We start from the raw sequence: 20,112 nt of genomic DNA, 5'->3' as shown, positions 1-20,112 counted from the left end.
AATATACTATGCCTTCAATTATAACCACTAATTCGAACCCTAAGTGATTACAATAATAAAAAATACTAATCATAAAATTATACATGCAAAAAAAATTGGAATGACAAAGTTGAGAAATATTGGTTACCTGCGGTTTGGATCCAAAATCCTGCAGGGCTTCGTCGGTTTTTTTACCTCCCTCACCCCTCCTCTCTCCCTCTCCCCTCTCTGGATCTCGTGGGCACAAAATGAGGGCGCAGAGGAAAGTGGCGGAGTTTTATATTTGAGGAGGGAGCCTGCCTCCCCCCTGCCGGGCGGCAGGCCCCCTGCCGCCAACTGGTAGGACGGTAGGGGGCCTGCCGCCCGACAGGGGGGCGGCAGGCCCCTACCAAGGCCTGATTCGCAAATAAATTTTATTTTTGTTTACAAACAGGTCCCTACCGCCCGGCAGGGGTGCGGCAGGGGGCCTGCCGCCCCCCTGCCGGGCGGTAGGGGTATAGAACTGTAAATTTTAAAAACTAAAATATATTTCTGTAAATTTTTTTTTGAAAAATGTAAAAATAAAAAAACGCTCTTTTCGGTCTCTCTCTGGCCAACAGCCCAACACCAACACAATGCCCGGTCAACGCCAAGTCCGCTCGCTGCTGTCAGCTCGTCTGGCCGTCTCGACAGAGGACAGACGACAGCGACCTCCCACCTCCACCTCCCCCACTTCTCCGACTCGGCCCGCCTCCGGTGTCCCCCGCGCCCGCGGCGGAGATGGGTGTCCCGGCGTTCTACCGGTGGCTGGCGGAGAAGTACCCGATGGTGGTGGTGGACGTGGTGGAGGAGGAGCCGGTGGCGATCGAGGGGGTCAGGGTGCCCGTCGACGCCTCCAGGCCCAACCCCAACGGCCTCGAGTACGACAACCTCTACCTCGACATGAACAACATCATACACCCCTGCTTCCACCCGGAGGACAGGGTAAGCACTAAGCACGGCTCGATTCCTCGCCGCCTTCCCCTTTTTCTACCCTCCTTTTCCTCTCTCTCTCTCGATCGATCGACGTGTTTGGATTGCTCTCTCTCTCTCTCTCTACGTGTTTGGATTGCTGGGAAGCTTGCTTTGGGTTGGGCGTGAATCGTGAGAGGAGCGCAGGGCTTGTCTGGGTGGGTGTGAGATGATGCCGCTCGATGTGTTCTTGGTAACCAGATGATGGCTTGTGAATTGTGATTGGTTGGTTACTGGTGAGAGATCGCAACAAAGAATATTCTGTCCTTCTTAATGAAATACGTGCCAAGGCACGTTCGCGAAAAAAACAAAGAATATTCTGTCAGCGAACTGATTGCTGCTAACAGATGGAGCCACGAAGTTGTCTCCAAGTCTGTCAGAGACATTGGTTAATGGTTACCCAGATTAGACTGCACCGAAAGCAAATCGCGGACAAATGCTAGCCCCACCCCCACTCTTAAGTTCATAATTCTATTTTAAATCTCAATTTAAGGTTTTTAAGTACCACTTAATTTTAATCTATTTCGGCCCACAACAAATGCTCACAATATTATTCAGTTGTTCGGAAGTCCACAATTCACCCTGATCTTTAGCCCTAAATTCTCTTTGTTTCCCATGTGTGGCTCCTTACTAGTCAGGGCTTATCGGTGTCTCGGCAAAGGTCGCCAAGCGGACCACGTCTTACAATCGGCATCGTGTGAATGCACGACAAGCCGCTGACTGCAAGCGGGCAGGCGGCCACAGCAAACGTGAATAGCAGCAAAAAGCCCACCTGCTTCGCTAATGCATTCACATTAGCCATCACAGTCATGGTTTTTGTCTATACTTTCTCCAATTTAAACCTATATGAACATATTATTGCTGGCATGGTATGCTTTGTAAAACATTGTTGACTTGGTATCGCTAATATAATATATTTTTTCAAATTAGGTCTGATCTTTATAGAAAATCAAGGTAAAACTATAATGAACAAGATATATTGACTTCCGCTTCTATTTTTCTTTATGAATTGTCATTGGCATGATTAAGTGACATATACCATGGCTAACTAGTGCATATTAGCGCGGTCAATAAAAACTAGTGCAAATTGCCAAATTCTTAACCTACAAATATTATCGATGTCTATTCGGCCCCCTTTAAATTTCTTTCCTGCCACTGTCTATGATGCCATTTTAGTTAGCAACTAGTTGGCTGGTTGCTGCGCATATCCTGTCCATTGATGATTTTACAAAACAAACATCATTTTCTTGACATTCAGCCTCTAGCTAACAATTAAGACTACCCTTAGCTACATGCCTACATGGAACAATTCTAATTTCACTGGTGGAGCCACCGCTGTGGCCGTATCCATACTTGCTACCTAGCCACACTTAGTGCTCGTAGAATATATTATTTATCCAATCTTCATTTATTAATGTTTGATATTTTCGTACAATTACGTCTCACAAGCCGATCAATATTACATTTTATGCATACTTGATGATAATATTTATGTTTTATTGTATTGTGACTTCTTGTCACATGTATGTGTTTCGTTAAACAAATTAGTAGTTGATTCGCCATAGGTAAATTTTGATTTTAGCTCCACCACTGTCTAATTCTAAATATATACTATAATCCTCATGTATGTTACCATCAATTATCTCGATAGTGCTAGCTTCCCATCTTTTCTCACCCTTCGTTACCTAGTTGCCAACCATGACCCTGTTTGGTTCCCTAGTACAAGTTGTGCTAGGAAACTTTGACTATTAATGACTGGTATTAAACAAAGGCAGTTTGCAAAATTAACTCCACAACCCTGTACTACTTCACGAGAGGAATCTAATGAGACATTTGACCACATGATGAGAGAATGGTTACTGTAGCATTACTGTAGTCAATCATGAATTAATTATCATCATTAGATTCGTCGCAAAAAGTTACACTCATTTCTGAAAAACTTTTGCAAATAGATCTCATTTAATACTCTATGCATGCGAGATTCTTTTCTCAGAAAAAGTGCATTCTAGGATCTAGAATTATCCAAACAAGGCCCATAAATCTGTATTCCCTTACCTCCACTTAGTCACCACTTCTCGTTGATGATGTGGCAATATCTATTTTTTTTGGAGATTTACTTTTTGGGAACTGTTGGAGGAAGAGTTTTTTTACTTCCAATAATTTTTGGCAAGGTTCCAAAATTAATTTTTTGGAACTCTATTTTTTTAGACACTCTCCGAGATGCTCAGCAAGGAGTACAAGTACAAGTAGTACTCCAGCCTAATTAAATAAAAACAAATAAGTAAAATAAAAAAGTAAGTAAAACACAACGCTGCATCAAAGTCCTTGCTGACGTCAGCACCATCGTTCGTCAGAAGTTGCTCGATTGAGCCCGGCCCGACAGTGTCTTCCCTCCATTAGGGTTTCGCGCCTCTTCGCCCGCCGCCCGCCTCCCGTGCTCTCCTACTAGGGTTAGGGTTCCGGCAAGGCCACGCCCGCGGCGGCGCATCGGCAGGGGAGATGGGTGTCCCGGCGTTCTACCGGTGGCTGGCGGAGAAGTACCCGATGGTGGTGGTGGACGTGGTGGAGGAGGAGCCCGTGGAGATCGAGGGCGTCAAGGTGCCCGTCGACACCTCCAAGCCCAACCCCAACGGCCGCGAGTTCGACAACCTCTACCTAGATATGAATGGTATCATACACCCCTGCTTCCACCCGGAGGACAGGGTAAGTCCGGATTCCTTCCTTCCTTCCTTCTCCCCTTCTCCCCAGCTCCAGGTGTTTCGTTTCTAGCTGGGTTTCTTTATGCTTGGGATTGTTTGGGTGTGAGATGAGTCTGATGCCCATGCGGTAATCAAGTGATGGACCTGTGATTGCTGACTGATAAGAGCTTAGAGGATTCAATTGGTGGGTTTTAGCTTGTACTCTGCCAGTAATTTGATCGATCGATGCTATAAAAAGATGCTTCGGAGTTGTCCCCAAGTCATCTCAGAGGCGTCAAAATTGTTGCAATTCATTCATTTTTTCGTAGTAATGTTTGCTGAGCTACCCAGATTAAATCTTTTGTCTGCTAAACTGCAGCAGAAGCAAATCGCGGTCAAATGTTAGCCTTTTTGAACCTATATGTCTAAGTGTTTTTGGTCCTATTTCAGTAGCAGACGATTTGCTGGTGTAGTGGTGTTACATATGAATAATTTCTGTGAAAGAAGCAGCAGCAGCAGCAACAACAAAAACATGAACTCACATTGAAGATTGGGGTAGGCTAGTGATGAAACCAAACATGAGCCACATGGACCAAAGAGAAAGCAAGAAAGAGAAAGATAATGATACAATTTAAAACAACAATACAATTTTATTGGAACTATTTGCCTTATCCTTTAGGCGATTTTCTTAATACGACAATTGATGGAGAGATATAGGGAGCAGAAGAAGGACTTGCACATGGTCTTCATTGACCTTGAGAAGGCATATGACAAAGTACCGAGAAATGTCATGTGGTGGGCTTTGGAGAAGCACAAAGTCCCAACCAAGTACATTACCCTCATTAAGGATATGTACAAAGATGCGACGACGTTTGTCCGGACATGTGATGGCAACACCACTGACTTTCCTATTAACATAGGCCTACACCAGGGGTCAGCATTGAGCCCTTATTTATTTGCTTTAGTGATGGATGAGATCACAAGGGATATACAAGGTGAGATCCCTTGGTGTATGCTCTTTGCTGATGATGTGGTGCTAGTTGACGAGAGTAGGGCAGGGGTTAATAGGAAGTTAGAGCTGTGGAGACGCACGTTAGAGTCGAAAGGGTTCAGACTTAGTAGGACCAAGACCGAGTACATGATGTGCGATTTCAGCGCGACTAGGCATGAGGGGGGAGACGTTAGTCTAGATGGGCAAGTGGTGGTCCAGAAGGATACGTTTCGGTATTTAGGATCGGTGTTACAAAAGGATGGCGACATTGATGAAGATGTTAGGCATAGAATTTCAGCTGGCTGGTTGAAATGGCGGCAAGCTTCTGGCATCCTTTGTGACAAGAGGGTGCCACAAAAGCTAAAAGGCAAATTCTATAGGACAGCAATTCGTCCGGCGATATTATACGGTGCTGAATGTTGGCCTACAAAAAGACGACATGTGCAGCAACTGAGTGTAGCAGAGATGCGGATGTTGCGGTGGTTTTGCGGGCACACACGGAGGGATAGAGTCCGGAACGAAGTTATTCGGGATAGGGTCGGGGTGGCACCAATTGAGGAGAAACTTACTCAGCATCGGCTGAGATGGTTTGGACATGTCCAACGAAGGCCTCCTGAGGCGCCGGTGCGTAATGGGATCCTTGAGCTAGTCGATAATGTAAAGAGGGGTAGAGGTAGACCTAAACTGACGTGGGATGAGTCGGTTAAGAGAGACCTTAAGGATTGGAACATCTCTAAAGAGATAGCTTTGGATAGGAGCGCTTGGAGACTAGCTATCAATGTGCCTGAACCTTGAACTTATTTCTTTCGGGTTTCATCTCTAGCCTACCCCAACTTGCTTGGGAAAAAATGCTATGTTGTTGTTGTTGTTGTTGTATTTGCCTTATCCTTTGTTAAAGGCACCTACCTTTAACTTAATTCTCATATCCTTTTCGTTCTCTGATTAAATGTAACTATGGTTTGTATGTTGCAGCCCTCCCCAACAACATTCAGTGAGGTTTTCCAGTGCATGTTTGATTACATAGACAGGTTATTCATTATGGTTCGCCCTCGAAGGCTTTTGTACATGGCCATTGGTATGTATTCCACGGCTACAGTGGATGAAATTTTGTTGCTATTCCACATATTAATTCTAGTATTATGTGAACCAGCAGAGTTTCTCTGGCTGTATGCATGTGTAGAAGTCAGGATTCTGTGTATTTTTGTTAGATATTGTTGTGGACGTCATATATTACTATGCACATGTCGAGTACCTTTTCGCAGCTACATAAGCTTTTGTGTTTCAATGAAAGTTTGTTGTTTTGTTCTCATATGTAATAGTTTGTGTCTGCTCTTTTGCAATAGCATGTCTGAATTATATGATCAATGTATTTCCTATACCTGTGTTAGTTTCATGGTTGCTCATAATTTTAATCGGGGTACAATTGCTTTACAGATGGTGTGGCTCCTCGTGCTAAGATGAACCAGCAGCGCTCCAGACGATTCAGAGCTGCAAAAGATGCAGCGGATGCGGTCAGTGTTGTACTGAATATGTCTTTGTTTGGTCTGTGTATGATTGTATACTGCCCTTTCATACATTATTTTTGGCAGTTGCAATGCAACCAGTTTATTGCAATCACAACTCAATATTCATGTTCCCCCAGGCTGCAGAAGAAGAAAGGCTACGTGAAGAGTTTGAGAGGGAAGGCAGAAAACTTCCTTCAAAACAGCAATCGCAAACATGTGATTCCAATGTTATTACTCCAGGGACTGAGTTTATGGCTGTTTTATCAGTTGCTTTGCAGTATTACATCCATCTCAGATTGAATTATGATCCTGGATGGAAACAAATTAAAGTAAGTATAGGGTGATCACTTTTCATTTCCTAGCAATGCTTTCAAAATCAGGACCCTTCATATTCGTTTCCTTGTTGAGAAAGGATGCCACAAAGCTCAGAAAGCCTGAATGCAATAAAACCATTTATGTTCTAATTAAGGTCTTTTGAAGGTTATTTTGTCTGATGCCAATGTTCCTGGTGAAGGGGAACATAAAATTATGTCGTACATTCGTGGCCAACGGAATTTGTCTGGTTTTAACCCAAACACACGCCATTGCCTGTATGGCCTGGTATGTTTGACAAGCCTATATCATTTTTTACGTAGATTATTTTTTATTTCTTCTAGCCTGCTAATTCAGCTTCATATACTTATAAATGCAGGATGCAGATCTGATCATGTTAGCTTTAGCGACACATGAAGTACATTTCTCAATACTGAGAGAGGTTAGCTGTCCTCAATGTGGATTATATATGCTTTTAAATGTCTATATGTATTATTGTCAATATTCAAGAAAAAAATGATTTTGTTCTATGTTCTCCTTGTCTATGTTATTTTTTGTTTGCAGAATTTGTATTACCAGTTGTCCCTGCATTGTTATTCCTCTTTGAAGCTATGCCTTAATGACTCACTTGTTTTTGTGTTTGCAGGTAGTTTATACACCTGGACAGCAGGATAAATGCTTCTTGTGTGGTCAGGTGGGACATTTAGCAGCAAACTGTGAAGGAAAGGTGAAAAGAAAAGCTGGGGAGTTTGATGAGAAGGGGGACGCTATTGTTCCCAAGAAACCTTATCAGGTTATAATGACATATATTGTCTGCTGTAACAGATGGTTTCATAAGACATCTAGATGAATTCAATGAATACCTTTGTGTTTGTTTTGTGCTTTTGCAGTTCTTGAATGTATGGACCCTTCGGGAGTACTTAGAATACGAGTTCAGAATGCCAAACCCACCTTTCAAAATTGATTTTGAACGCATCGTTGATGATTTCATCTTCATGTGCTTCTTTGTTGGCAATGATTTTCTTCCACATATGCCAACGCTAGAGATCCGTGAGGTTTGTTTCCTGTTTGTTTGACTGAGCATCCATCTTTGTACCTAGTACCTTTCAAATTTATGCTTCTACTTCACCAGATCTCTTTTTTTTTGTTCTTTAACATTCCGTAAGTTTGTCTCTTTGCTTGCAGTTCACTCCTAAATTTGTCATAAATTCATACTGATGTCTTGGTTTTCTGCAGGGAGCTATTAATTTGCTAATGGCAGTATACAAGAAGGAATTTCCCTCGATGGGTGGCTATTTAACTGATTCTTGCACGGTAATCAAAGTTCATTTCTGTCAGAGTTATTGTTGCAGTAGATTCAGAAATTGATCCCCATTGGTATTAAATAGTAATTTTGCTTCTTTCTTGGTTTAGCCTGATCTGAATAGAGTTGAACACTTCATTCAAGCAGTTGGTTCCTACGAGGATAAAATATTTCAGAAAAGAGCCCGTTTGCATCAGGTACATGAGGATGACTATTGCTTTGTTTCTCTTGTCGTCTTAACTAGGAACTGCAACTAGCATACAAACAAGCAGCAATAACAAAGCCTTTTAGTCCCAAGCAAGTTGGGTGAGGCTAGAAATGAAACCGAACAAGAGCCACCAACAAAGAGCCTGTTAGTCCCTTTCTGAATGTAATGTTTCTTTTAGGTTCAAATTTCTAACTGTACTGGTTCCATGTAGTAGAACAAAAACATCTGGAAAGGGGGTTTTCATTCTATATTGCAGCATTTGTTTATATCCGCCATGAGTTTTAATTGCAGAGTACCAATGTTTAAGGGGTTAGCTTGCATGTCCTTTTGCATGTAACGAGGCAATTTGTAATCCTGCACTAAAAAGTTTTCAAACTTATTACTTTCCTGCATTAGTTCTGGTCAATTGTCAAACTTTTTTTTTTTTGGCAAGAATCAGGGACCTCCACTTACAATTTTGCAATCTTATTCCCCTGTTACAGCGTCAAGCAGAAAGAATTAAACGAGAAAAGGCTCAGGCGAAGCGGGGCGATGATCTGGATCCCCTTGTTCGGGATGATCTTATTGTGCCTGTTCAACGTTTTCAAGGGTCTCGCCTAGCCTCTGGGGCTGTACCTGCACCATATGAGCAGAATGGATCTCATAAAGACAACAAAGAAAGGAACAATCGAGCTCGGAAAGCTGCAAGAGTATCAATGCCAGTTTCCAGCATCGCTGCAGCCATAGTTGAAGCAGAAAATGACCTCGAAGCACAAGTATTTTTTCCCATATGGCTTGAGAAGATCGTACAAGTACTTGCAATTTTACCTGACATTCATACTTCCTTAGGAACGTGAAAACAAAGAAGAACTGAAGTCAATGCTTACAGATGCACTTCGAGAGAAGTCAGATATTTTTAATTCTGAAAATCCAGAGGAGGATAAGGTATGTCTTCTGAATCATTGGTTATTTGTTGACAAATCATGTGCTGTTGCATTATCCACTCGATGTGGTTAAAACCTAAAATGATTTGCTAGCATATTATATGATGTGACATTTCTAAACATTGCTGAACACCATCGCTTACTAAAACCAGTAGAGACTGATATTTTCTCTTCTAAAAATACAGTCCCACATTTTTGAATGATAATAATCAATGTTGTTAAATTTAGTGCATTAATTCACTATTAATTTCAGGTGAAACTTGGTTAACCAGGATGGAGGGAAAGGTACTAATGCAAAACATTGTTGTTGGTTATGTTCAGGTGAAACTTGGAGAACCAGGATGGAGGGAAAGGTACTATGAAGAGAAATTTGGGGCAAGAACACCTGAACAGATTGAAGAAATACGCAGAGATGTTGTAAGTTTCTCAAGGCAATATTTTTTTTACAGTACCTTTGTTGTCTTTGGTATAACCCAACTTTGCTTGGGGGCTAATGGCTTTGCGGTTGCTGCTGCTATTACTCGCTTTAACTTTGACTCTTTGAGAGAGTACTTATTTTGTTCTTTTTAGAGAGCGTTACTACTGTAACCAGCTTAAATCTTCTCTCTTAATATAAAGATACGCAGCTCTTCTGCGTGTTCGAGAAAAAAAAAACAGCTTAAATCTTATAGCTATATAATCTTGTATGATGCCCTCTCTTAGGTTCTCAAATACACTGAAGGTTTATGCTGGGTAATGCACTACTACTACGAAGGTGTCTGCTCATGGCAATGGTAATTTAGCTTGCTCAAGTTAGCCAAGTATATCAACTTATGCAAAGGTTCATCTGGAAGATATTGGCAGGCTTGATTATTCTTTCTGCCTGTGCGTCCAGTATCTCATTCTCTAATATATTTATTGTGTATATAGGTTCTATCCTTATCACTATGCTCCGTTCGCTTCGGATTTGAGGGATTTGGGTCATCTTAATATTACATTTGAACTTGGGACACCATTCAAACCTTTTGATCAGCTTATGGGGGTTTTCCCAGCTGCAAGGTAAGTATGCGAGGATTGCAATTTTTAGGTTCTCGTGGAAAGTAGTTTAACAGCTGTCACATCAAATTTTCAGTGCTCATGCGCTGCCGCTACAGTATCGCCGATTTATGACTGATCCCAGTTCACCAATAATTGATTTTTATCCTACGGGTATGCTGATTTTGTTAATATGTAAATTACTCGATATTATCAGATCCTTGATATTATATTTATCTGATCCATATTCCCATTTACTCTGCAGATTTCGAAGTAGATATGAATGGGAAAAGATACTCTTGGCAAGTGAGTTGTTTGTCAGAGCACGTTATATTTTTGATATGTGCTTGTCTAATTAGTAACTGTAAAACATGTTTTGCAGGGGATAGCAAAACTGCCCTTTATTGATGAAGCTCGCTTATTGACTGAGATAAAAAAAGTTGAGCATACTTTGACGGTATGATGATGAAACAGTTTGCTATTCATTTATGCTTTATAAGCCACAGGGAATATAAATCTTCTAAGATTTCTTTTGCTTTCATCTTCTGGTAGCCTGAAGAAGCAAGGAGAAACAGTGTCATGTTCGATATGCTTTTCGTGAATGGATCACACCCTCTTTCGCCTTATATCTACTCTCTCAACAGCAAATTTGGACATCTGCCTGACAAAGAGAGAAATGAAATTAAAGAAAAGCTTGACCCTTCTGCTAGGTTAGTTAAGCTTAATCAGGAATACTATTTCGTTAATTTGTATATTTTGTTGTGGTGGACTGGTGGGGACAGGGTTGGGGATAAATGAATAAAACAGTGGCGAACCAGTTTGCCTGCTAATTATATTGGGAAAATATAGCCGATTTTTAGATACTCTTAGAGATTTTTTTTTCAGGTATCTCTAATAATTTTCTTTTGTTTTGTACAGTGGAGGAATGAATGGCTACATAACACTTTGCAGTGGGGACCCATGCCCTCCTATCTTTAGGTCTCCTGTGGATGGGCTGGAGGATATTATGGATAATCAAGTGATGTAAGCTAAACCTCTTGGCGTCTTTGCCTGACATGTTTTGGTACTTATTAGTGGCTGTATTTACAATTATGGCATTTGCGTAAACCAGATGCTCAATCTACAAGCTTCCAGATCATCATAAGCACGTAGCCCGGCCTCCGGTTGGTGTTATCATACCCAAGAAGGTTTGGAACTAGTACTTCAGTGTGTAGCTGTGTGGCATAAGCATCGTGATATTAACAATGAATAAGCTTTCTGTTCAATATGCTCTGCAGACTGTTGAAGCTGGTGATCTGAAACCGCCTCCAGTGCTGTGGCATGAAGATAGTGGCAGGAGGCCTCATGATAATAGCAACAGGTATTGTCACCCCGTTCTGTTGTTGCCTTAGTATCCCCATAGACAAACTGAAAAATCCTGATCTTGTACAATGGTTCTTAGGCACAACCCACCTGGAGCCATGTCAGGCCGCCAACTTGGAGAGGCAGCCCACCGACTAGTCATAAACAGCTTAAATGCTCAGGGTAGGGGGCAACATAGTGGCCCATCAATGCCATATCAAACTATAATGAATGGCATGCACCATCTGAATGTGGTGCACCCTAATGGCAATCAAGTAATGCCTCCCCGGGGGGAGCAATCTGGTTGGTATGTGCCTAGGGGTAGTGTTCCTAATGGTCAAATACAAGCTTATGCATCATCAGGAACAGGTCATTATCAGTATGAAAGGTCAGGGCCTTCACAAGGTAACCGAGGAAGGCAACAAACTCACCCGTATTCAAGAGATGGCTACCATGACGCAAGAGGCAGGGTTCCACCTGCATATGGATACCAGCAGACTGGTGGCAACTTGTACTCATCACAGCCTGTTGCTGCGCCATCAGGTCCTGGACTGTATGGGCAACCCCCATCAGCATATCCTGGGGTTCGTGGTGGAGGCTACTGGCCCCCTCCATATGGTGGAGCCCAACAGTGGCAGCAGCAGCAGCAACCATATAGTTCATATGCTGGAAGAGGGCCTTATGGAGGTGGGCCACCAACCACTAGAGCTGATTCACGAGAACAGCAGTCACAGAACCGTTATGGCTCTTTGGACAGAAGTTCAAGCCGGAGGCCTCCATCTGGATATGACCGATGATAGATCTTGACCCAGCACCTGTTGTAGTTCGTACTGTGTTGTTAGTAGATGTTTCCTAGTAAAATAGAGTAACTCAGCTAAGGCATAGGCGCATACAGCATCAGCAAAGTTCAGTGATCTTCAAGCAGCTAGATCATGGTCTCATTTATTCAGAAGATAGCATATAATTGCCCAGGGATTCAACAGTTCCGGATGATGGATATATTCTACCCTGAGGCTTGCCAAGTTTTGTTGATGGATGGGATCAGAAAATGATCCACAGTTTTGTGCCATTCTTGTATTAGATAAGAGTGCCCATTTTCAGTTTTGATGGTGAGTGTATTCCAAATCATGTGCTCTAAGATCTCGGGAAGCTGCTATCTCATCATGCGTAGTTGTTACATCTGCTATTGTGAATTCTTCTACAGTTCCACTTGCACATGTTCACATGGACATATTGGATTGTCAAGACTGCAGAACTACCATGTTGGTGGGTCTTCTACAGTTGCGCCTCTCTTTTAGAACTACCAGCTGCATGGCATCTACAGGCATATATTGCGCTGCATTATGTACACTGCGGTGCTGTACTCTAGTGCATATTCACCCAAAGCTTCATCGAGCCAACGACTTCCCCCGGCACATCAACCGAACCCACCATCCACAAAGAAGGCAAGAACCTTCAATGGAGTCGCACCACACGAGCAAGCGGAGAGCCATGGCGGCGGCAGAGGACCGGCTGAGCGGCCTCCCCGACGACCTCCTCCACTCCATCCTCCGCGGCCTCCCGCTCAAGCACGCCGCCCGCACCAGCGCGCTCTCCCGCTGGTGGGCGCGGCAGTGGCTGCGCGCGCTCGCTTCCTCCCCAGCCATCGACTTCACCGACCGCGACTTCGCCCGCGGCCAGCCGCCTGCGCGGGCCGCGGCCACGGTCAGCCGCTACCTGAAGCTCCACGCCGAGTACGGCGCGCCGCTCAGCGTGTTCCGCGTGGCATTGGGGAGCGGCGACGCCGCCGGCGCGTTCGGGCGGGACGTCGTCGGGTGGGTCGCGGCCGCCGTGGCAAGGGGCGCCAGGGACGTGGAGGTGGAGGTGGATCTGCAGACGCAGTGGCAGGGGGCGGGCAGCGATCTTGGCGGCTCGGCGTTCTTGGAGCTCCCCGGCGACCTGTTCCTGGCCAAGAACGCGCTGGAGCGGCTCGCGCTCGGCGGGTTCGGCCTCCGCGCCGTCCCGCCCGGCGCGGCCGGGCTCGCGGGCCTCCGCTCGCTCTCCCTCAGCGACGCCGATGTCACCGACCAGGCAGTTCGGGCCATGGTCTCCAACTGCGGGGCGCTGGAGTCCCTCAGCCTGAGGCGCTGCCGCCACCTCACGTCGGTGAGGATCGCCGGCGAGAAGCTGCGGGTCCTCGAGCTCGTCGGCTGCCTGGCCGTGCGCAAGCAGCAGGTCGCCGCGCCCGCGCTCGAGTCCTTCGCCTTCCACGGCGACGTCGTCTGCTCGAGCGACCCCGACGAGGACGACGCTGCCGCCGTCCACTTCGGCGACACGCCGGCCCTGCGGGATGCGTACCTGTCTCACCTCGACTCCGGCGACTACGACGACGACCGGCACGACTTCGCCTACCCAAACTTCTTGGAGTGCATCGCGCATGCCAACATCTTGACGCTTTGCTCCGTTGGCTTGCTGGTGCGTACTTCTTATCCCAATCGTTTGAATCAGTTCTTGCATACGAAATCAACATGAACTGAAAATACTAGACAAGCACCTCGGAGTGTTTCCCCCCTTCTAGCCTAATCTGTTCTGAGGTTGAATCAGTGTCGTCGATCATATCAATTTTCAACAATTCCTTTGTGTTAGCGTAGTGTTAAAACTACGCTAGCTGCATAGACTGACCGGTAAGCAATCGTGGATCAGCATATCGATGTAAGCCGGGGATTCGCAATCGGGTTTGATGCACCGAATCTGCAAGAGCTGCAGCTGCTGATGCCCTCTCTAAGAGACGACGACGTGGAGCGCGTCTCCGCCTGTTTCGAGTTCATCGTTTTCCCAATCCTGGATCGCCTCTTCATCCGTGTAAAGCTCTGAACTATTGCTACTTCGAATAATTTCAGGGTCCAAGTAGTTCAGCTAAATATTTAAGCAGATCAATCTTGGAGCCGCCTACTTGTGTGCAGTGCTCACCGGCTGAGTTTGTTCTGCTGAAACCGCAGCTCCTCGGCGAACCCGCAGACGCTAGCGGCGCCGCGGCATCGCCGGCGGCGGCCGGTGATGACAAGCCAGACATCGTTCCTAACGTGGACATCCTTCTCGACCACCTCACGCTCGTCAAGGTGGTGAACATTCGAGGGACGAGGTGCGAGCTGCGGCTGCTCAGATTCCTCATGAACAGGGCCCCTGCGCTGGAGCAGCTGGTGTTGGTCACCGTGGAAGAAGAGGGAGCTCTAGGAGGAGAGGAGATGGAGGCCATCCAAACGCGGGTGTTGGCGATGCGGACGGCTTCGCCGGAGGCGCGCGTCACCGTGTGCCGGCCGGGCGAAGACGGCAGCCGGAACCCCGCGCACAGGAAGTTGTACCATGAGCAGTAGTTCTTGTATTTATTTCAGGTTCTATGTTCTTCCTGATCATTGAAACGTTTTGCAAATGTAATACCTAGGCCATGTTTAGTTCTCAATTTTTTTTTCCTACAGTACCTATCACATCTAAGCTTCGAACAAATGCATGGAACATTAAATACAGTTGGAAAAAATAAATAATTACACAATTTAACTCTAAACGACGAGACGAATCTTTTAAATCTAATTAGTTCATGATTGGATATTAATTACTAAATAACAACGAAAATATTACAATACCAAAATTCAAAATTTTTCACTAACTAAACAAGGCCCTAGGAACGAAACTTGTAATCAGAAAAGAGGAATGGAGGTACTGTCGTACTGAATCAGTAGCGTCAGAGAGTTTGCTCAGCAACTCTTGTGCTTTGAGGATCACCCTGATAACCCAGCTGCACCCTTCAATGAGAACTTTCTGTTGCCATGACGTATGAAGGTGTTTCTCATTCACATACTGCGCTGTTCTGTGTATGGATGAAGAACTCCCATCGGACTTAAAAATAAAACTCCCCAAGGGCAGGTATAGGTCAAAGTCAAGTCTGCGCATGGGAGCTTAGTCCTTATGAAAATAAAAAGTCTGATCTTTTTTTTATTCCACTTGTTACCAAAGTCTGATTCCAAACTATGGGTCCTTTATTTTATTTTTTTTTGGGGGGGGGGGAGGTGGTCTTTGTACGGGCACCATGTTTATTTCTCAAAAAAAAAAATTCTACAGTACTAATCACATCGAATCTTCAGATATATGCATAGAGCATTAAATACAGTTGAAAAAATAACTAATTATATAATTTATCTGTAAATAACGAGACGAATCTGACATTAATTGCCAAATACAACAAAGTGCTACAGTACCAAAATCTAAAAATTTTCGCGGCCTAAACAAGGCCTTTCGAGCAAACAAGGGTTAGGTTTGAGCTTAGACTAGAATTTTCAACAAATATGAAATATGGTGCTAGAAGTGCCCATGCAATTTCGTGCGAGGCCGACTTCTTCCATGGCACGATGGAATCATGGCGGCACACGAGCCGGTACCGGACCGGTCGGCATTTAGTTTCATGCATCTCCAGCAGGCACGCGTCTTGTGACCAATGTTTAAAATATATAGCCGGCTGGTCTTGCTAATTGAGGAGGGTGTCTCTATTTGTCGTCCCATATACAATTTAGGTCATTTTCGGTGCTAAGTTTCACTTCACACTATTTCCAATGCGGCCATGTTATATTATATAGAATTGGATGAAACCACCTCTACAATGCACAACTTCACTATTTGTTGTTTCATAGGGTTCATGCAGGACACAAGTTTCTTGAAAACAGTGTACACATTGTTTCATCCTCATCATGAAGCTCATTTCACCGGTCTCTTCACTATTTTTTGTCACATCATTAAAAACGCTGACATGGCACTATATCTAGTGCTGATGAAACTCCCCACTAAGAATGATCTTAATTAGCATCTGTTTGCTGCTACAGTTCCATAATTCAACGACTCCACCACTTGTCTCAAACCAGAAGTTACATTCATTCTTACATGTTCCTTCTTTTTACGAAAAAATGCTTGCCCAGACAGGTTCTTGGAATTTTTTTTCCTTCTTTAATTTTAATCAGGTCATCTCATACACACCCAATCATGATATATGTCCCCAAAAAGCTTTGTATGTAACCAGAATAGTGGCTGCCTGATACATCTGATTGTTCCAAATATTCAGTTGAAGCTAGTAGAGAACATTCAGGAAACATGGTTTTCAAGCTAAGCATAGAAACCCATTTACCATTGGGATAAAAAGCAAGTTTACCTTAGAGGTACTTTTGTAAGAGTGGCAAAGCCACCGGACACTTATAATTGGCATCACATATTAATGACACGTAATAATCGGTAGTCTAAATCATCCACTAACTTCCTGAGTAGTAGTGAATGAAGGCACTTCTTTTTTTCTTTCCTCAAGGGACTGTACGTAGGAAAGGCACCTGTAAATTTGTAATATATAATTTCATTAAAGAAACTTTTTTCAGTGGAGGCATGGAGTGGAGTGCTGGACCACCGTCGTCGTTGGTGCCGTGTCGCCTGGAGCACATTGGATTATAGATTACTAGGTTTATGCTCGTGCGTTGCTACGGGAGATAAAAATATTTTTCATCAATGCACACATCGACAACCGAGAAAACTATAAATGCTCAAAAATAATTTACACGCATAAATAATTGATCAAAGATGAAATATGACTGCTCAAACATAGTAATAACGATTGTGGTCAAATTGACTCATAAAAGCAAAGCAATAACACATGAATGTTCAAAACACATACTTCATTCAACGAGCGTCATAGTAATTAAGGTTCACACGCACAAGTTATATAAAAGTTCACAGCATAGCCTAAGCAGTGGTAATGGTTCGTAGACTCCACACGACTAAACAACCCCATGGATACATTTTAAGTGTCACGACATGCATGGGTCTAGACAATATTGTGAGCCGCAAGATGATGGTTGAATCTGGGGTTGGTGCGGATGTACTACACAAGCGCATGGTGACTCCCCCTCAACCTGAGAGGGCGATTCATGTAACTGGCTAATCAGGCGATACAATCATAATAAACAGAGGAGGCACTTGCTAATTAGAAATGTGGTTGATGTTGAATCATCCGAGAGAGACATGCAACATGCACCAGACCTCCTTTGAGGCTATGATCATCTGAGGCAATGCTTCTCCAATCCAAATGCATAGAAGTTTTAGGACTTTTATTTCATAAAACTCAACTGCTTATAACATTAGATATATGACATTGGGAGTGACAAAGTTTCACAATTATCTCGTATTTTAAAAGCACATAGGTTCTACCTCAGTCAGGCTCACCAAGCAGTGAACATCAATATCCCTAAGATTCATCCCATGGACTCCTTTGTTTAGACGGTCTTCAATGGTCCTCTCGTTCATTCTCCAAGATTATGCCAAAGATCCTTTTGGCCTGAAAAAAACAACATCAATATAAGAAAATCGAGATACACTTCATATAAATCATATAAATAAATAGATAAAAAACTTTGTTCATAATGGATGATCACCTTAAGGCACAACAAAAATACAAGAGGAAGATTTTAAGAATCATGTATTCATAATTTCTTAGATTTCTTATGTAACACCATTAAGAACACATATGTTCTACCTCATTCTTCTGGCCTTTTATCTTAAAAATGAGCATGTGTTAGAAATTGAGAGCCTTTTCTAGTAAAACCATAAAAGCCATATTTTGAGAAAACTGAAAAAAATCAATTAACTTGGGATTTGATTTGCTTGAACTTAGAGGAGAGCAAGATATATGTTATTAGATTAACTGGACGGCAAATAAAACTCATGTATCTAATATGTAGTTATCACCAGGGGCGGAGGGCCCGTTATGGCCCAGTATGGCGAGCGCCATACCTAAGCCCAGGCCCAAAAAAAAATTTTCTCCCCCCGCTGCGTTCCGCCGGCCGCCCGCCCCACAGCCGCCTCTGCGCCGCGGCCGGACCCCTACGCCTCCGCGCCCCTCGCGCGCCCCGGGGTCTCCATTCCTGTCGTCGACCTCTCCCTCCCCGCGCCCCTCGCCGCCGCCGCCGCCGAGGCCGCCCGCAGCTGGGGCTTCTTCCACCTGGTCAACCACCACCGGGCCCTCGGCGTCCCCGAGGAGCACCCCGCGCGGGCGTTCGCCGCCGTGCGCGCCTTCAACGAGCTCCCCGCCGCCGAGCGCGCCGTGCCATGCCCGGCGGGGTCTCCTACTCCTCCAACGTCGACCTGTTTCGGGCCCCCGCCGCGAGCTGGTGTGACACCATCCAGATAGCGTTCGGGCCCGAGAGGCCCGACCCGGCGGCCGGCGCGCATCCCAGCCGTCTGCCGCGACGAGGCCATCGAGTGGGATGCGCACGCCGCCGCCGTGGGGCGCGCCCTGCTGGGGCTCCTCTCCGAGGGGCTTGGTCTCGGGCCCACGAGGCTGGAGGAGGCTTCGTGCCTCGAGGGTAAGGTCAGGGACTGCCACTACTACCCGGTGTGCCCCGAGCCCGAGCGCACCATGGGCCTCGTCTCGCACACAGACCCCGGCGTGCTCACCGTCCTCGCGCAGGATTGTGCGGGTGGCCTGCAGGTGAAGCAAAGTAGCAAACCGATGACGACGAGACGAGCTACTGGGTGGATGTGAAGCCTGTGCCCGGTGCGCTTGTAATCAACGTTGGGGACCTCTTGCAGGTACAATCAGATTGTTGTTACTTTGAAAGTAGCCAATTAATCCAACTGCAACCCGTATGATCAGAATCAAGTCATATCTGAAGTATCTGAATTCGGTCCTCTGCCAATTCAGTTCAATCTGTACCATTAACTCTTTGTCTCTTTGTGGGCTCTAAGTACTTCAAATAAGTTCACTTCACATCACTCAAAAACTCCAATGTTCTAAATACTTCAGTTCTTGTACTGCTTTTAAGCATTCAAACGGCAAAAGTACACCATTGCTGGTTACACTTACGTCTTGGCCAAATCATGGAAGTAAAATAGTTGTTACAGCCTTGCCTGTTGGATTGTTGGAACATATTGCTCCATAGTATGCAACTCTAGTATTACTTGGCCTGTTTAAATACTTGATATTTCGATTTCTGACAGAAACCATGTATAGAAATGCTGGTTAGCTTCCAAGCAAAAACTCAGAACATGTTTGGTATTATGGTGAGAGTATATAATAAAGCTCTAGACATTGGTCTTTGATTTTACCACAACTCCACAACTATGCATAGGTAACTCAGTGTCTGTCATGCTGGCATGAGTTATACAAATATACCAATTCACACATCGCAATCCACCATTTAGTGTGGTAAAGCTTTGTGGACCAGCTTTAGTTAGGATGGCATCATCTTATCTAACTACTCTTTTTCATCTTATCTTTTCATCAGATCATGTCTAATAATAAGTACAAGATGCCAAAGTATCCTAGACGCAACTAATAAATTTATCGGTATAACTCTATACTCTAATTGTATATCTCGTATTATATTTAATATTTTTACTCTAATGTTTCACTACTAATTGATATTTTCTCATTGTTTCACAGCTTATTTTGGTCCAATTGTTGATTTGATGAGTACTCTACATATTTTTCTTTATTTAAGGTACTTCTGAACGATGTTCTTGTTATGAACTTTTATTTCCGTATAATATATGACTATAGTCTATAAATACACCGCCACACCTAAATTTTCGATAGTCCTCCGCCACTGGTTATCACATTAATACTCTTCAAGAACAAAAAATATACAAATAAAAAGTTTGCAAGCTGTCGGTTTAGTGCCGAAACCTTGTCAGGACCATTTGCAAGCTGCTGCAGTGCAGGTTCAGGCATGACAGAGTAATGCATATGCTTCTGCCCTTTTGCCGGCAGAACTATATGACTTCGCCAAAAAGAAACATCTGCAAAACTATTCAAAGTGAAACTTGTAAGGATAATCCAATGGACATTATATACAAGTTTTG

At 44.3% G+C, this 20,112-nt stretch overlaps 2 protein-coding genes and 1 pseudogene across 5 annotated transcripts; all 3 read left to right on the top strand.

The window, feature by feature from the left end:
- The first annotated feature begins 589 nt into the window (after nucleotides 1-589).
- LOC120706403 (5'-3' exoribonuclease 3-like) lies at nucleotides 590-12,475 on the top strand. 4 transcript variants are annotated; one of them, XM_039991045.1, is made up of 23 exons: nucleotides 590-942; nucleotides 5,611-5,713; nucleotides 6,073-6,149; nucleotides 6,281-6,472; nucleotides 6,624-6,743; nucleotides 6,835-6,897; nucleotides 7,102-7,248; nucleotides 7,346-7,510; nucleotides 7,692-7,769; nucleotides 7,869-7,955; nucleotides 8,449-8,721; nucleotides 8,795-8,890; nucleotides 9,211-9,306; nucleotides 9,592-9,662; nucleotides 9,799-9,927; nucleotides 10,001-10,077; nucleotides 10,169-10,209; nucleotides 10,286-10,360; nucleotides 10,456-10,613; nucleotides 10,822-10,926; nucleotides 11,015-11,090; nucleotides 11,181-11,263; nucleotides 11,345-12,421. In XM_039991045.1, the coding sequence occupies exons 1-23, from the start codon at nucleotides 739-741 to the stop codon at nucleotides 12,039-12,041; spliced, it is 3,213 nt and encodes a 1,070-aa protein (XP_039846979.1). In that variant the 5' UTR covers nucleotides 590-738; the 3' UTR covers nucleotides 12,042-12,421. The 4 variants fall into 4 exon arrangements, with proteins under 4 accessions (XP_039846979.1, XP_039846978.1, XP_039846981.1 ...); XM_039991044.1 differs by lacking the exon at nucleotides 590-942 and adding an exon at nucleotides 3,324-3,672 and having other exon boundaries at nucleotides 11,345-12,475; XM_039991047.1 differs by lacking the exon at nucleotides 590-942 and adding an exon at nucleotides 3,522-3,672 and having other exon boundaries at nucleotides 6,658-6,743; nucleotides 11,345-12,475.
- LOC120706404 lies at nucleotides 12,437-14,722 on the top strand. Its single transcript, XM_039991048.1, has 3 exons — nucleotides 12,437-13,698; nucleotides 13,927-14,085; nucleotides 14,223-14,722. The coding sequence occupies exons 1-3, from the start codon at nucleotides 12,469-12,471 to the stop codon at nucleotides 14,595-14,597; spliced, it is 1,764 nt and encodes a 587-aa protein (XP_039846982.1). The 5' UTR covers nucleotides 12,437-12,468; the 3' UTR covers nucleotides 14,598-14,722.
- A 2,349-nt stretch (nucleotides 14,723-17,071) lies between these two features.
- Nucleotides 17,072-19,820, top strand: LOC120709703 (annotated as a pseudogene).
- Nucleotides 19,821-20,112: the final 292 nt, after the last annotated feature.

This window comes from Panicum virgatum, chromosome 5K, assembly GCF_016808335.1.
Source record: "Panicum virgatum strain AP13 chromosome 5K, P.virgatum_v5, whole genome shotgun sequence".
Taxonomy (NCBI): Eukaryota; Viridiplantae; Streptophyta; class Magnoliopsida; order Poales; family Poaceae; genus Panicum; species Panicum virgatum.
The sequence above is the reverse complement of the archived record's forward strand: the minus strand, read 5'-3'. Positions and strand labels throughout refer to the sequence as shown.

Excerpts from the sequence above, each read along its gene's own strand:
- LOC120706403 (XM_039991044.1), top strand. The coding sequence starts at position 3,469 with ATGGGTGTCCCGGCGTTCTACCGGTGGCTGGCGGAGAAGTACCCGATG. Across the intron at positions 6,473-6,623 it reads CTGGATGGAAACAAATTAAA|GTTATTTTGTCTGATGCCAA; the intron begins GTAAGTATAGGG and ends GGTCTTTTGAAG. Across the intron at positions 11,264-11,344 it reads CCTCATGATAATAGCAACAG|GCACAACCCACCTGGAGCCA; the intron begins GTATTGTCACCC and ends AATGGTTCTTAG.
- LOC120706404 (XM_039991048.1), top strand. The coding sequence starts at position 12,469 with ATGGACATATTGGATTGTCAAGACTGCAGAACTACCATGTTGGTGGGT. Across the intron at positions 13,699-13,926 it reads TTTGCTCCGTTGGCTTGCTG|CATATCGATGTAAGCCGGGG; the intron begins GTGCGTACTTCT and ends ATCGTGGATCAG. Across the intron at positions 14,086-14,222 it reads TGGATCGCCTCTTCATCCGT|CTCCTCGGCGAACCCGCAGA; the intron begins GTAAAGCTCTGA and ends CTGAAACCGCAG.